We start from the raw sequence: 17,891 nt of genomic DNA, 5'->3' as shown, positions 1-17,891 counted from the left end.
AATGTTCCGCCTATAATTGCCTCATACATCAAAGAGATTGTTGATTCCAGTAAAAGGTTAATCTGACTGTATGAGGTTAATCTGAGGCATATTGACTTCCAGAAGCTGAGTATCAAAGGACAATAGAACAACAGGTGATCCAGTGTTCCTATGTCTAGATGACAGTGCCAGCATCTATTAGATTTAGAACTGTCTAACTTATGTAACCTAACAGGTGTCCAAAAAGATCTATGTAACAGAAAAAACCATGTTTGTCTCAAAGATGCTGTACATCTCATCCTCCAAGTCCAAATTCGTGGCCATCGAGACGCAGAAGTATATTGCTTTATCTTGATGCTCCAAATGTCCCTTAGACTATTTTCTGTTTTTTTATTCAAGAATTCAGAAATTAATTTATACCACCGGGCGGCCTGATGCCCTAACAAATCTGTTTGGAAGTACAGGACATGCAAGCTATAATGATTTTGGAGATTCTGCCAATCAGGGAATCTACTCTGAATGGCCTACTTCAACTGCAACCACCTATAATTTTGAGACTTTGCAATACCGAATGATTGTTGCACTCGTGAAAAATCTAGCAGTTTCTCATTAGATATAACATCATCTAATGTACGAATGCCTGCCTGTATCCAATGCTTCCAGAAGATCCCAGACCCTCCTATTTGAACCTTGGAGTTTACCCATAAGGATTGATAAGTGGATTTCTCTACTGGAACATCTGTTAATTTATTAATAAATTTCAAAGTTTTCCAAGTATCAAATAAAATACTATTGTCCTTAACATATCTAGGTAATTTGATACTCAGCACATTAAACAATCGTAATGGGGACATAATTTGCCTCTCCAAGTACAGCCAATCCGGAAGATTTTCCATAAACTGGGGGAGGATCCAATACATACCTTGGCGCATTATATAGGCTTGATGGTACCTATAAAAGTTTGGGAAATTTACCCCACCCTCCACAATTGGTTTTTGTAAAGATACTAAAGCAATTCGAGCTGCTTTACCCAGCCAAATAAATTTGGTAAGTATACTATTTATTTTTTTTATAAAAAGACCCCTGAAAAAACATTGGCAACATACCCATTTGGTAGCAAACCACAGGCAAAATCATTATCTTAATCGTCTGTACTCTCCCCCATCAAAACAGATATAAAGGGTTCCATTGCTCACACATTTCTGTGACCTTCAGCAATAAATATCTTTCATTAACTTTCATGGTTTCTTCCATTTTATGAATCCAGATACCTAAATATTTTATACCCTCTTCTTTCCAAAGAAAGGGAAATGGATCAAACAATCCTTTTGGACAATGTACATTAAGTGGAAGAACTTCTGATTTACTCCAATTTATCTTATATCCTGAAAATTTCCCGAATCCATCAATCAGATCTAGTAAATGTGGAATGATAGTTTCAGGATTCCTCAAATGAAGCAAAATATCATCTGCATACACAGAGACTTTATATTCCCGACCTGCATAAGAAATACCCTGAATCTCCTTTGCTGCTGAATAGCCAATAATAAAGGTTCCAATACGATATCAAAAAGCAAAGGAGATAACGGACAACCTTGTCTAACTCCCCTCTCCAGACAAAAATGTTACAAAAAATTATTATTAATATATAATCTGGCAGAGGGGGAGCTGTACAAGGTTAGAATCATTTGATGAATCCGGATCCAATATCAAACCAATCCATTGCTTGATACGTGAAGGTCCATTCCAAAGCCTCTGCTAGCTTGTAGTTGGGTGGCAACAGGATTACTATGCTCTTATGCCAATAACCTTTGCAGTTTATTCTCCTTTGGATGTATTCCCTGAAGCTGGATTCTCTGTAGATTAGAGATATCAGCAGCCACCGATTGCATATCGATCATCATACCTCCGTAAAAGATAGGTGCTGGAAATGTAGGCCAGAGTTTTCTGGGCCTTCATTGCCAGCCTTTGTCATGAATTGCACCAGCTGAATGCCACTTCCAGCGTTAGCCACATCCATATGGCATTCAGCAGCCTAAAGTGTCTAGATAGGCCAGACACTAGCGTGTATTATTTAGGTGCATTAATGGTGTCATGTTGGGGGGGGGGGGGTTTGCCATTTTAAACGGCATTTGTTACTTAACTCTGATGCTAGTAGGCGCCTAGAATTTCCCCCCGAGTGTTGTAAGTTTGCCTTGTGATTCCGGGATGGGTAAATTATCAATCCCCTTATGCTTCTAGGAAGTTGGTGCTCATTGATTCCACCTCTTGCACCCTTCAATCCCTTCCCTGATTGGGATTTACAGTTGTCAGCAGCTTCAAACTTTATTCTCTAGTCTAAGGCTTATAGTTCAGTCTTCTCCTGACCCGACTGTATGCCTTAGGGCACACTGTGGCTCAAAGGGACAGCTGTAGATTAGTTTGATGCAGGGGCATCAAACACATGATGCTGCTCCTTAAGGTTTTATTTATTTATTTGCTTCGATTTCTATCCCATCCTCCCAGGAGCTCAGAATGGGGTATAAAAGGACACTCGCAATACAGTATATTACAATACATTACAAAGACATTTTTGAGATCATTATAAGCACATGGATGGATGCAGAAGGAAAACCACAGTGCATTAAAGGAAGTCACAGTGTTCATAGAAAGAAGGGAATAAGGAGGAGTCTGTTGGTGGCTGTTCAGTTGAAGAGGAAGGTCTTCATCCAGAGGATAGCTAATTAACAGGCTGCAGCCCCTCGTGAAGTTACTTCTTACGTGAAACAGGATGCTAAGGGCTCCTTTTACGAAGCTGCGTTAACGGTTTTATCGCACGCACCTTTTTAGCGCGTGCTATTTTGCGCGTTAAACCACTAACGCGGCTTCGTAAAAGGAGCACTAAGGCTCTAATGGGCCTCTGGGTGAGTTTTGTTTATGGGTGGGTGATATACTGCACTATCTTAAAAAAAAAAAATGTACACCACCCTGAACTTTTTCTATCAGGTACGCAAGTATTTTCCCTATATGTGCCAGCAGGTTCACAATCTAACTAAGCTATCCAGGACAATGGAGGATTAAGCAGTGTGCCCAGGGTCTTCTGTACTGAGTTTGTTCTCCTTCCCTCCAAAAGCTTCTCACTAAATCCTATTGGATCAGACTGTTTAAATGGATCCCGTTTTGTTACACAATTGAAACCCTTTTTCCTGAGCAAGGGCCAGATTGTTTTGATTTTTTTTGTTTTATTCCTACATTTGCAATGGCAGCACATTTTGGGATCTACAAAACAATACTGTAGCCCTTCTCTGTTTCTCACCAAATGGAAAGTGCCTGAGTGAATGCAAAAGACTGGGGCAAGCTTCTTAAAAGCAACATAATCTTCTGGATTAAAAAGGTATGCCCTCTCAAGGTTACATTCATCCAGCAGGGGGGGGAAAAAGACATATCTAGAAACACATTTAAAAAACAAAGTCAGTTTCCAGGATTGGAAGGTAGTCTTTTTTTGTAACAAATCCATGAAAGAAGGGAGAAGTTACAGAAGCCAGTCTTGAGGCAATAAGCATAAGAAGAGGGCAGGGTAGGATGGGATGGTGGTGATAGAACTATGGTGGGAGCTTGGGGGTAGGAGGGGAGGTTTGTTTTGGATGCCGTAGCTGTGTATACCTGTTTTCATGTGATTAATAGTGGTAATGGTGGGGTTTTCATTGGTTTATATGTTGGAAAAACCAATTAAAAAAAAAAAGTTATACCCTTCAAACAATGCTATGAAATATATTAATTTTACAAACTTAACTGCATGTTTTTCCATATTACTGCCAAGATAGATGATCTCTAGAATAGTTTTGAAGTAAACAAAAGGCACACCCCAAAATTAGGAAAAATAAAAGCTTACCGTATTTTTCACTCCATAAGACGCACCGGACCATAAGACGCACCCTAGATTTAGAGTAGGAAAACCAGAAAGAAAACATTCTGAACCAAATTGTGTAATAATATATACTAGGCTCTGCACTCTGTCTCCCCTTCCCTGCCAGGCTGTTCATTTCATTTTTCATATTCACACAGCAGATATAAATTATCAAAACTGACACTTTTAGATCACTAAATTGAAAATAAAATATTTTTTCCTACTTTTATTGTCTGGTGATTTCATGAGTTTCCTTCCTTCCTTTCTTTACACAGGCCCAAGAATTGTCCTTTGCTGTTCCCTCCCTCCCATGTCCCAAGTTTGTGCCCCCTCCCATTCACTGCCTTCCAGCTTTTGTTCTTTGACCTACCTCCCTCCCATGTCCCGAGTTTGTGCCTCCTTGCCCTCACTGCCTTCCAGCCTTTGTCTTCCCTGCTGCGCCAGAAACTGCCTTCCTGCACCCTGTTCGCTGAAATCTGCCTACCCTCCACCAATTCCTCCTCTGGCCCAGGTCCACCGCCGCTGTGCCGCAACTCAAAGAAGGGAAGGGAAGGGCCAGTGTGCAGCAATTGCACATCACCAGCCCACAAGCCTTCGCTCGACATCAGTTCTGACGTCAGGAGAAGGCTTGTGGGCCAGCGACGTGCAATCGCTGCACACTGGCCCTTCCCTTACCTTCTTTGAGTTGCGGCGCAGCGGCGGGCAGCAGTCAGCCCGTGTACCCCCAACAAGTGGGTCATTTTAAAAAGGTTACCATCGCTTCATAAGATGCACTGAAATTTCCACCCAATTTTGGGTGGAATAAAAGTATGTCTTATGAAGCGAAAAATACAGTATCTTCAAAGCTATAGCAGACTAATTAATACTTTAGTATGCTCACTATTTCCTATTTGATACAGATAGCTCCTAACACCCCACTTCACCACCCATGAGAGAAGCGGGCTTCTGGTTATAACAACATATAAGAATCAAGAATGCAAAGGGTTTGAAAGGTTACTACCCCTTGGCCAAGTCTAGGTCACACACTGTTGCATCATACAAAAGTTGGTTCTAATTTAATAATAATAATTTATTGTTTATATACCGCCAAAGCCAAAGTAGTTCGAGGCGGTTTACAATAAAGAACTGGACATTCAGAAAAAACAATGAAGTCTTTGATAACATGAATATTTGTACAAAGTAAGGTTACATTGTAGGGGCGGGTTTACAATAAGAAGTAGGTCGAGGCAGTTTACAATAAGAAGGGCTGGTCATACAGCGTGAGATAAGAAGTGAAGTCTTTAGGAATTCTTGGTCACAAATCGGTTGAACAGGTTGGTTTTAACTACCGTATTTTCACGTAGATAACGCGCACCCGTATATACGCGGAGAACTGTAATTTATGTAAATAAATTTTTATATACCGTGCACACCTGTATACCGAGCATGCCGCCCCGACTCTCCCGTCGCTGCCTGACTCTCCTCTGGCCAGCCCACTCTCCTTTAGCCCGCCCCGACTCTCCTCTCCCCCTTGAAGTCCTGTCCCCACCCTGAAAGCCTGATGCAACCCCCCCCGATGTCCGATTCACCCCCCCCCCCCCGCAGGACCGCTCGCACCCGCACCCCGAAGGACCGCTCGCGCTGGAACACGCACCTGCAGCCGCACCCCCACCCCGAAGGACCGCTCGCACCCCCACAGCCTCCCCACCCCCTCATCATGTAGAAGTTTCCTACCGTCGTCCTGCTGCTTCCTCTGCCGGCGGTCCTGCCCCTTCTCTTAGCCCTGCGTCTACGCTGCGTCTATGCTGCTTCCTCTTCCGGCGGTCCTGCCCTTTCTCTGACATCAGAGAAAAGGCGGGACCGCTGGCAGAGGAAGCAGGGTAGACCGCAGCGTAGACGCAGGGCTAAGAGAAGGGGCAGGACCGCCGGCAGAGGAAGCAGCAGGACGACGGTAGGAAACTTCTTCATGATGGGGGGGTGGGGAGGCTGTGGGGGTGCGAGCGGTCCTTCGGGGTGTGGGTGCGAGCGGTCCTGCGGGGGGGTGAATCGGACGTCGGGGGGGAACTATGTAAAAAAAAAGGATAACGCGCTCACGCATATAACGCGCATGGTTATACACGGTTTGTAAAATCGTGTATAACGCGTGCGTTATATGCGTGAAAATACGGTAGTTTTCTGAAGCTGAGGTAGGATGAGGAGTGCTTGATGATGTTGCTTAGCCAATCGTTCTGTTGACTTGCTTGGAAGGCAACCGTTCTGTCAAGGAATCTTTTGTATCGGCAGGTTTTTATTGTAGGGTGGCTAAACATACGTATTCTACGTGTAGGCCCGGTGGAGCAATCTAGTTTAAAGTGGGAGACCAGGTATAGAGGGGCCAAACCGATAATGGATTTGAAACAAAGGCAGGCAAATTTGAACAAAACTCTTGCCTCCAGGGGCAGCCAGTGGAGTTTTTGATAGTAGAGGGTTATGTGATCCCATTTCTTTATGCTGAAAATCAATCGCACAGCTGAGTTTTGTATGATTCGGAGTCTTTGAATGGTTTTCTTGAGAGACCCCAGATAAATGATATTGCAATAGTCAAGTTGGTTTAAAATGAAGAATTGTACCAGTAAGCGGAATGATGTTTTATCGAAGTACTTTCTGATGGTTCTTAGTTAATTGCTACTGGTTATATTATACACTTGATAACTCTCTGTATCTTCGCTGTATATGTACAGTCTCTTCTCCTGTAAACTGTTCTGAACTGTTTTGTGGTATTTCGGTATACAAAAATAAAGTTATTATTAATAATCTGCATTATGCACACACAGAGCAATTCCATAACCTAGATGTCTGTTCCAACGCTCAAGCTCCATGGCACACTGATACTGGGTTATGTTTGTATTCTGCAATAGAACCTAGATGCCTATATTCCATTATAGAAAAGGTAGCTACCTCACAGCTTCAGGAGATACCCAGCTTTAGAACTGCCCCCATCATTTGTAAATAGGTTTTACTGAAAATAATGGGGCATGTGTTTGTTCATTCAGTAGGGATAAGGAAATACATAGGACTGGGCATGAGTGCAACCAGTCTTCAAAACCTATGAGCAAATGCTAAATAACTAAATGCAAGGGAACCTTGAATGAAAGACCATTCGCATTAGAGGGAGCTATGGCTAATGTCTGAATAAGCTAATTCAACTTTTATGCATTAGATTCTATGAACGATACACAAATTCAAAGAAATGGTACGCTAAGTTCCTCTTCTCTTTTTTCCAGTCTTTATAGTGCAATGTTTTCTTTTTATACTTTTTTTATACTTGCCCCTTAAACAGTCTAACCTTGCTTTTTTTTTGCTACATCTGCTTGTCATTTACTAAAGTCTTTGTTTGGAAACCCAACCTACCATGCAACATAAATTTAGAAACAGCCTGACATCTTCAGAAGGTTAATAGTACTTAAACTTATTTTATAACTGAAAAAAACAAGTGACATAGCAAGTCAAATAATCAGCATGCACTTTTTGTTGAATGCCTGTCCATTTCCCCCATAAATGCTTCAAAGCTATTGCAAAATAGAAATAGATGGTGTGCAGAGTTAATGAATAGGTTTCATGCTTGAAGGCTAGTGTCCTAGTACAGTGTTTCTCAGCTTGGTACTGGAGTACTCACACCCCCCCCCTCGCCTATGTTACTGTAATATCGCCTATTTAGCAATTTCCCAAAAGAATATGCGACGATTACAATTAATGCAAAATGCAGTGGTCAAACTGAAGAATTTTGATCATGTGACACCTTTCTACCGACAATTGCATTGGCTACCGATGGAGGCACGCATAAAGTTTAAGTTCGCCTGTTTCTGCTTTAAAGTACTATACGGTCTAGCCCCTAAATACATAACTGACCTTTTCTCCTTCTCAGCCATCAGACATAAGAGAAGCTCACATTTGAACTTCATTTCCCCCCCCCCCTCCCCAGTTAGAGGATGTAAACTCAAAAGACACCATCAACACCTTTTCTCACATCAGGTAGCATTATGGGGTAAAGATCTAGAACAATTGCTTACGCCTACTACTTATGGGGAATTCAGGAAACGCCTAAAAACATCTGTTCCTGAAGTATCTAGGCAGCTGAACCATACAACTCTTTCTCCTCAATAACTGATCCCTTGAGCTGTTAATCACTAGTTTCCACCTTGTTAAGTTCAATCAATTTGTACCATCTTTTAATCTTTGTAAACCGCATAGAACTTCACGGTCCTGCGGTATCTAAACTGTTATTATTATTAACTGCAAGCTAAAGTGACCACTACAAAATTTGGATTTTCAGTTCAGGTTCTTCGCAAGGAGCCAGTGGCTCAAAGGGAGCTTTCATTACCTGGGCTACAGTGTTGATGATGGGAGGATTCCAAAGAAGCAAGCCATACAAGTGAACAACTAGAGGCTGTACAAAGACGTGCTTAGCTTGTGTGTATCTCACCCAATCCTCAGGATATACCTAGTCAGGTTTTCAGGATATGAACAATGAATATGCATGAAGTAAATCTGCATACAATGGAGGTAGTACATGCAAATGTACCTCATGCATATTCATTATGAATATCCTGACTGGCTAGGTGTGTCCTGAGGACTAGGTCAAGAATCCCTACTGTACAGTGATGAGCACCAAAAGGTATTCAAGAAATTTTTGTGCAAGACAAGAATTGGGATCTAGTCAGGCCATTACACTAAAAATCCAAATCTCTTCAACAAGGCAGGATGACTTCTAAGATGCTATAAGGCAGGTATAAGGCAACCAACACTGAAGAGGATGCAGAAGCTAAGGCCACATCATCTCCTGTTATCTAAGGAATATAGGCAGTCTGATCCTGGAAAGCTGGTGCAACCCCCTCTGATATTGGGAAGGTTGAGCAGACTTCTGTCCATAGGCATGACAAGGGTACTGTGGCTCTCAGTACCTCAGTGTTAAACACCACACTCCAATGGGGGCTCTCTGCTAATGTTTTTGGGTCTCAACATCCATTTCAAGTAGTCTCTGTTGATGCTCAACATCAAGGATGATTGATAAGACTAATGATGTTGAAGCATCCCCAGTATCTGATACAACTCCTATATTCTTCATGTTAGACAGTGATGGACTGGACTTGCAAGTGGCAAAGGTTTTTTTCATGTGGCTCTTTCACAGATCCAAATTTCTCTTTGTCACTTATAGACACTAACAGCATTAGAGGGTTAGTGATTAGTGCAAGCACGTAGCATGGGTATCCACATCAGATATGTTGTTGCCGGAAGCACTTTTTTTTTTTTTAAGATGCCAAGGGCTTTTTAATAGGACATAGCAACAAAAGCCTTTGCAAAATCAAACAATTCAAAATGAAAGAGGTCCACCCAAGATGGCAAGCACTATCCATTCCCTCTACAAAAAAAAGAGATGGGGGGCAGCAAATGTGAAAATACAAGGAAACTTGAAAAAACCTACTAGGTTGTCAAACAGAGAGAGAGTGAGAGAACATTTTATTGGTTCTGTAGAAAGATAACAACTATGGAATTCCTGTGTGAGAATGAAGTGACATATCACAAGCATTCCCAGTGATGCCTTAAAGACTTCCAGAATGTTTTTTTCTAAGCTGACGAGGCTTGCCCATCAGGTGGCGTAACCTAATTATTATGACTTGGTATCTTGATTATCCTTGAAGAAAACTGTTAATTCTTCAGACTTTTAGACACAAAAGAAATTCTGAAGGTTTTATTGAAAATACATATTTTTCAGTACAGTTGATGTACATAAATACAAAAAGTATTAAGAAATCTGTGGTTTGTTACAATTCTCTGTACACTTTATAAATAGTAGTAGTATATTTTTGTAATCCAGTACTCACTGGGCATTTCCATAAATAAGAGGCAATGGGCCATTATTTCCAGGATACACTGATTTCTTGGGTAGAAAGTTCATCTGTAATCCAACAACAGGAAAATAAAAATTCTTTCTTACAAAGTCTGATCCACTGGTTTGTCAGTGTTCATCCCAGAGACTGCTATTAGGTATTTAGCAAAATCCAAGTGTCCCGAACCAGCAGCTTCATTGAGATTTAACTGGATCATTTTATTTAAGTCTTCATCCAGAAGTGAATCCCTCTTTAAAAGCACAACCTGAAAAATATTTATAAATACAAAGAAAGCTTTTAAGGCACTGAATTTTTAGAAGAGCTCCCATCAGATTCATAAGAATGAGAATGTTGTTTGTAATCGTAGTACAGAACAAGACAATGAAAAAGCAAACTTAGCAGAGATTTCACATAAGATTATGAAGCAAAAAATCCTGCTGCTTCAATACTCATTATGGCTGTATAAAAAAAAACCTAAAACAGTCAATTAGATTCAAACAAGCTACCTCCTGTTTTCACTACATTTTCTTTGTGCAAATTAAGTGAGGGGAGTAGCTGCTATTGTACAATAAAAGTTGGGCTTTTAACATCTTAATTTACCCACAGGAGTTGGCAGCTCAGTACCAAAAGTTACTGACTCCTGTGGTACATAAGAACACAACTTGCAAGAAGAAAATATAAACTTGTAATAAAATATGTAAGCCACTTTCTTCAAAACTCCTAAGCTGCAACCCAATACTCCCGGGAGACACCTTAAGTGGGCCTTAGCAAAACTATGGTTTCCCCCTCCCACCAAAGCTCCCCCTCTTCGGACAAACCCACACCCCATAAGAGCTTCCATTCCCAAAGAGCTTACTCTCTCCTGAGAAAATTGACCCCTAACAGTAGTACCACAAGACAACAACTAGAAATTGCAGCTGCCATTTTGAGCCTGGCACCAACAAGAGGCAAGAACGGCAGGGGATCACTCCTGCCCTAAATTTACTAGACATTAGGGCATCATTAAGGCAGGCACAAAAATAAACCTGCTCCTAATTTCCCAATTAACACACAGGACCATAAAGCACAGTTACTTACCGTAACAGGTGTTATCCAGGGACAGCAGGCAGATATTCTTAACGCATGGGTGACGTCACCGACGGAGCCCCGGTATGGACATTTTTAACTAGAAAGTTCTAGTTGGCCGCACCGCGCATGCGCGAGTGCCTTCCCGCCCGACGGAGGAGTGCGTGGTCCCCAGTTAAGATAAGCCAGCTAAGAAGCCAACCCGGGGAGGTGGGTGGGACGTAAGAATATCTGCCTGCTGTCCCTGGTTAACACCTGTTACGGTAAGTAACTGTGCTTTATCCCAGGACAAGCAGGCAGCATATTCTTAACGCATGGGTGACCTCCAAGCTAACAGAGAGGGAGGAGGGATGGTTGGCCATTAGGAAAATAAATTTTGTAACACAGATTGGCCGAAGTGTCCATCCCGTCTGGAGAAGGTATCCAGACAGTAGTGAATAGTGAACGTGTGAACTGAGGACCAAGTGGCAGCCTTGCAGATTTCCTCGATGGGCGTGGAACGGAGGAAAGCCACAGAAGCAGCCATAGCTCTGACCCTGTGAGCCGTGACAGCACCTTCCAGTGAGAGACCGGCCCGAGCATAACAGAACGCAATGCAGGCAGCAAGCCAGTTGGAAAGCGTCCGTTTAGAGACAGGGCGACCTAGACGGTTAGGGTCGAAGGACAAAAAGAGCTGAGGGGACGAGCGGTGAGCCCTTGTACGGTCAAGGTAGTATGCAAGGGCACGTTTACAGTCCAGTGTGTGCAAACCCTGTTCCCCAGGATGAGAATGGGGCTTAGGGAAAAAGACAGGATTGGTTGAGGTGGAACTCCGAGACCACCTTGGGAAGGAATTTAGGATGGGTACGCAGAACCACCTTGTCATGGTGAAAAACAGTGAAAGGTGGGTCGGCAACCAGTGCATGCAGCTCACTAACCCTCCTGGCAGAGGTGATGGCAATGAGGAAAAGCACCTTCCATGTCAGAAATTTGAGTGGAGTAGTGGCAAGAGGCTCAAACGGAGGTTTCATGAGGGTAGATAAAACCACATTCAGGTCCCAGACGACTGGAGGAGGCTTCAGAGGTGGTTTGACATTGAAGAGGCCTCTCATGAACCGGGAAACCAGGGGATGAGCCGTAAGCGGTTTTCCGAGGATAGGCTCATGAAACGCAGTGATGGCACTGAGGTGGACTCTGATTGAGGTGGACTTGAGGCCAGCATCGGATAGAGAGAGCAAATAGTCCAGTACAGTTTCCACCGCCAATGAGGTGGGATCGTGGTGATGCAGTAGACACCAAGAGGAGAACCTGGTCCACTTCTGATGGTTACATTGGAGGGTGGCCGGTTTCCTGGAGGCATCCAAAATGCGGCGGACAGGCTGAGACAGATTCTCTGGAGAAGTCAGCCCGAGAGAAACCAAGCTGTCAGGTGGAGCGAGGACAGATTGGGATGTAGTAGAGATTGATGCTGCTGCGTAAGTAGAGTAGGAAACACAGGAAGAGGAATGGGCTCCCTGGAGCTGAGCTGGAGCAGGAGGGAGAACCAGTGTTGGCGAGGCCACCGAGGAGCGATGAGAATCATGGTGGCTCTGTCCCTGCGGAGTTTGAATAACGTCCGCAACATCAGAGGCAGTGGAGGAAAGGCATAGAGGAACCGATCCGTCCAGTCGAGCAGGAATGCATCTGGGGCCAGACGATGAGGAGAGAAGAGTCTGGAACAGAACTGGGGCAGCTGATGGTTGTGAGGAGCTGCAAAGAGGTCCACCTGAGGAGTGCCCCAGCGAGCAAAGATGGAGCGGAGCGTGGGAGGATCCAGGGTCCACTCGTGAGGTTGAAGGATGCGGCTGAGACTGTCGGCCAGGGAGTTCTGTTCGCTCTGGATATAGACAGCCTTGAGGAAGAGACTGTGGGCCGTGGCCCAGGTCCAGATGCGGATGGCCTTCTGACAGAGGAGGGGAGATCCGGTGCCGCCTTGCTTATTTATGTAGTACATGGCGACTTGGTTGTCTGTGCACAGGAGAAGAACCTGAGGGTAGAGAAGGTGCTGGAAGGCCTTGAGAGCATAGAACATGGCCCTGAGTTCCAGGAAATTGATGTGATGTTGACGCTCCTGATGGGTCCAGAGTCCCTGGGTGCGAAGATCTCCCAGGTGAGCGCCCCATGCATAGGGGGAGGCATCTGTGGTTATGATCATGGAATGAGGGGGTAGATGAAAGAGTAGACCCCTGGAAAGATTGGAGGAGTTCAACCACCATTGAAGAGATTGCTGAAGAGACGATGTCACAGAGATGGGATGAGAAAGAGGATCCGTGGTCTGTGACCATTGGTTGGCCAGAGTCCATTGGGGTGTCCTGAGGTGGAGTCGCGCCAGAGGAAGCACATGGACCGTCGAGGCCATGTGGCCCAGGAGGACCATCATTTGCCGAGCTGGAATGGAGCGACGAAGGAGCACCTGACGGCAGAGGTGGAGCAGGGTCCGATGGCGGTCTGAGGGGAGAAACGCCCTCATCAGAGTGGTGTCGAAGACGGCTCCAATAAACTGAAGTCGCTGTGTGGGAAGCAGATGCGACTTGGGGTAGTTGATCTCGAACCCCAGGAGGTGGAGGAAGGAGATGGTGTGCTGAGTGGCTTGTAGCACAAGAGGAGACGTAGGTGCTTTCACTAACCAATCGTCCAAGTAGGGGAACACCTGGAGGTTGTGGTACCTGAGAAAGGCCGCCACCACAATGAGGCACTTGGTGAAGACCCTGGACGATGATGCGAGGCCAAAGGGTAGCACTTTGTACTGATAGTGACGGTGCTGTACCTAAAATCGAAGGTAGCGACGTGAAGTCAGATGGATTGGAATGTGAGTGTAGGCCTCTTTGAGGTCTAGGGAACATAGCCAGTCGTGTTGAGAGAGAAGAGGGTAAAGCGTGGCAAGGGAGAGCATTCTGAACTTTTCCTTGACCAGACACTTGTTGAGTTCCCGGAGATCGAGGATGGGACGGAGGTCTCCTGTCTTCTTGGGAACCAGGAAGTAGCGGGAGTAGAATCCCTGACCCCTTTGGTCTAAGGGTACCTCTTCGATGGCATTGAGAAGAAGGAGGGATTGGACCTCCCTCAGGAGGAGGAGGGATTGGGAGGAGTGAGAAGCAGACTCTATGGGAGGATTGTCTGGTGGAAGAGTCTGGAAGTTGAGAGAGTAGCCGTGGCGAATGATGTTGAGGACCCACAGGTCTGATGTGATGACCTCCCAACGGCTGAGGAAGAGTTGAAGGCGTCCTCCGATCGGCTGAGGAAGAGGCAATGATGGTGGGAGACTGGCTATGCCCTGGAGAAAAGAGTCAAAAGGGCTGAGATGGTTTTGACGGAGGGAGAGGCTTGGCAGGTTGGTGGGACTGTGAGCGAGCCTGAGTTTGATGCTGTTGACGAGGTCGGCGAGGCTGTTGTTGAGACGGGTTGAGAGGTCTGGCCGAGAACCTGCATTGGTAGGAAGACTGCTGTCTGTAGGGGCGAGCAGGTGGAGTCTTCTTCTTAGGTTTTATCAGAGTATCCCACCTGGTCTCGTGTGCCGAGAGTTTCTGGGTGGTTGAGTCCAGGGACTCCCCGAAGTGTTCATCACCAAGACAAGATGCGTTAGCCAGGCGGTCTTGGTGATTAATGTTGAGGTCAGGAACTCTCAGCCAGGCCAGGCGCCTCATGGCAATAGCCATTGCAGATGCTCGAGAGGTCAACTCAAATGAGTCATAAATGGAGCGCACCATGAATTTCCGGAGTTGGAGTAGAATGGAAATTTTTGTTGAAAAACAGGAACTTTACGTTCAGGAATGTATTTTTGTAAGGAGGAGAGTTGTTGCACCAGATGCTTCATGTAGAAGGAGAAGTGGAAGGTGTAATTATTAGCCCTGTTGGCAAGCATTGAATTTTGATAAAGGCGCTTGCCAAATTTATCCATCGTTTTGCCCTCTCTGCCAGGAGGGGTGGAGGCATAAACACTGGAGCCCTGGGTTTTCTTTAAGGTGGACTCCACTAGAAGAGATTCATGGGGTAGTTGAGGTTTGTCGAACCCCGGGATATGAATGACCCTGTACAAACTATCCAGTTTTTGAGGGGCTCCCGGTACCGTGAGAGGGTTTTCCCAATTTTTGTAAAAAGTTTCCCTTAAGATGTCGTGGACGGGTAACTTCAAAAATTCTTTGGGGGGTTGTTCGAAGTCTAAGGCGTCGAGGAAAGACTGGGACTTCTTAGAGTCGGATTCCAATGGGATAGAAAGAGCCGCCGACATCTCCCGTAGAAATTTGGTGAATGAGGACTGTTCAGGTTTGGAACCGGTATCGACCATCGAGGGTTCCTCGTCCGCTGATGAAGCCTCATCATTGGTACTGGGTGGGGATTCTTCCCATAAGTCCGGGTCCCTGACGTCGGTGTGTGCAGGACGGGACGGTGGTGTGGATGGCTCAGTGTGGCGAGTCTTAGAGAGAGATTTGCCAGAGCACATCGAGGTGGTACCGGGGGAGGAAGACCGGTGCCGGTCCTGGTCTCGGGGGGACCGGTGTCGTTCTTGATGTCGGGGAGGGTCGGCATCAGAGCGTGGTTGCACGGGAGGATTGAATGGTTCAGCCGCGAGCACCGGCATGGACATGTTCAACGGTACCGATGGGGTCGACACCGGTGGTATGGTGCGAGGCTCGGGCCGGTCCGGTACCGGAAGGAGTGGGGCCAACATTGCTGGCAACAGGTGTTGGAGTTGCTGCTGTAGTTGCTCCTGCAATTGGCTTTGGAGTATGGCCGCAATGCGGTCGTCCAGAGGAGGCACCGGTACCGCTTTTTTCTTTTTCGGTACCATAGGTGCCGCTCCATGCCCCGGCGATGAGGAGGCCGATGACGAGGCACTCACCGAAATCGGGGCGGAGCGTTTGCGGGGTCGGTGTGATGCCGGGAGGACCGGCGTCGCCGCTGTGGCAGGAGGGCGCTCAAGGGAAGTGGAAGGCTTCTTAGCTGGCTTACCTGGTGCTAGCGACCCCGAGGAAGGATCAGGCGTCGTCGAAGTAGTCGGTGTCGACTTTTGCGGTGCCGTCGACGGCGCGGCAGATTCCATGGCAGATCCGGTACCGAAAAGGATATTCTGCTGGATCTGCCTATTTTTTAATGTGCGTTTTTTAAGAGTAGCACAGCGGGTGCAAGTGTCAGCCCAATGCTCTGGACCCAAACACTGTAGACACCAATTGTGTGGGTCAGTGAGAGAGATCGGGCGTGCACACCGCTGGCACTTCTTAAAGCCTAGCTGAGGGGGCATGAAGGGAAACACGGCCTCCGCAAAATCAAAACCGGAGGCCTGTATGGTGGCAACAGGCCCCGCCGGGGCCAGCCTGAAAAATAAAGAAAAAAGAAAAAGTAAAGTTTTTTTTTGAACGGAAAAGAAACCCGAAGGGAAAAAGAACAAAAAAGCAGAAAATTTCGCGAGCGGGAAGGCAAAAATTAGATTTTTCAACAGCCGTTGAAAACACATGCGTCTTCTTCGCTCCGCGGAAACGAAGAAACTGGGGACCACGCACTCCTCCGTCGGGCGGGAAGGCACTCGCGCATGTGCGGTGCGGCCAACTAGAACTTTCTAGTTAAAAGTGTCCGTACCGGGGCTCCGTCGGTGATGTCATTCATGCGTTAAGAATATGCTGCCTGCTTGTCCTGGGATAAACACTGTATCATCCAGCTTAGCAATCACATATTTTATTTGAGGTGAAAAATCAGTTTCTGTGGGAGGACTTTTTCACATAGTAATTAAGTCTCCACCAGGGTATATCCTACAGAATACATGCACCCTAAAGCGCACTGTGGGTATTACCCAAAAACATCATCTATGTTCACCTTTGAAAATTAATTTTAGGTGCACTGGTTCACCTGTAGAAGTCTACAAAGACAGGAGAGATAAGTCAGCTCTTGCAGCATGCACATGAAGAGCAAGTCTACGGGAACTCACGGCAACCATTTTTGTTTGCGGCTCTGCACAGGGCAGGAGCGTACAAAGATTATTCCTGCTCTGCTTCACCGCTAGACAATCAGGCTTTTAAAAATAAGTTGTAGAGGGGTCTAGGAGGCGGGAGGGAGCCGGGGGATGGGTCAGAGTCAGCCCTATAATTATTCGTGGGCTTGCTTTGCCCCTAACCTCCACATATATTGAGGGGGGAAGTGTATTCTTATGGTATACAAAGCCGCACAGCAATAGCCCCGAAGCCCTTTAAATCTCTATGGGTTTTGGGGCCATTAGCGCAGCGCAGCCGCTAGCACAGTTTTGTAAAAGAGGCTGTTAGTCTTTTTACTACTGTTATGCTGTTAACAAAACTGTAAGTTTTATGTTGAATTATATCTGCTGTATACCACCTTGGATGAATCTCTTCATAAAGGTAGTTAATATATGCCAATAAATAAATAAATTCTCTCCTTGAAAGAGATTACTACACTTTACTTAAGCAGTATACACTCCTGGGAAAGCATAGGAGTCAATAAAGTTTGGCTTGAGCACAGCAATGTGCCTTTCAGATTAATTATAAAACATATATTTTTTTAAATGCACCCCTTCTTTCCTGCCCCATATTTCACATATCTAATCCATTTTGAAGCAGGAAATGAGTTGGAAGAAACAAACCTAGACATCGTATCCTCTCTAAAACAAAGGTGCACTAATAGAAAAATGAAGTGTGATAGGGAACAAAGCATATTGGCAAAAATAAAGAGAATATACTGGCCATTTCTTGAAATGTTTAGTAAGGTCTCTTGTAGTAAGTAGTACACTGCAATTTGATATTGTTGAAGCTCTGGCACTAATACACTAGTTCAGTGGTTCCCAACCATGCCCTGGAGGACCACTAGGCCAGTTGGGTTTTCAGGATAGCCCTAATGAATACGCATGAGAGAGATCTGCATATAATGGAGGTGCCAGGCATGCAAACCTACTCCATGCATATTCATTAGGGCTACCCTGAAAACCCGACTGGCCTGATGGTCCTCCAGGACAGGGTTGGGAACCACTGCACTAGTTCTCCTACCTTAAACTACGGCTACTCAATTCTGGTCCTCGAAGTCCACATGTAGGCCAGGTTTTCAGGATATCCACAATGAATATGCATGAGAGAGATTTGCATACACTGCCTCCTTGG

At 45.4% G+C, this 17,891-nt stretch overlaps 1 protein-coding gene across 2 annotated transcripts in view; it reads right to left on the bottom strand.

Moving 5' to 3' along the window:
- Positions 1-9,541: 9,541 nt before the first annotated feature.
- Positions 9,542-17,891, bottom strand: part of NOC3L (NOC3 like DNA replication regulator) — a 103,555-nt gene continuing 95,205 nt past the window's right edge. For both annotated transcript variants that reach the window (XM_033943480.1, XM_033943479.1), the window contains exon 21: positions 9,542-9,976. In XM_033943480.1, coding sequence (XP_033799371.1) covers positions 9,815-9,976 — 162 coding nt within the window. In that variant the 3' untranslated portion in view covers positions 9,542-9,814. The remainder of the gene's footprint in view (positions 9,977-17,891) is intronic.

This window comes from Geotrypetes seraphini, chromosome 4 (genome assembly GCF_902459505.1).
Source record: "Geotrypetes seraphini chromosome 4, aGeoSer1.1, whole genome shotgun sequence".
NCBI classification, from domain to species: Eukaryota; Metazoa; Chordata; class Amphibia; order Gymnophiona; family Dermophiidae; genus Geotrypetes; species Geotrypetes seraphini.
The sequence above is the reverse complement of the archived record's forward strand: the minus strand, read 5'-3'. Positions and strand labels throughout refer to the sequence as shown.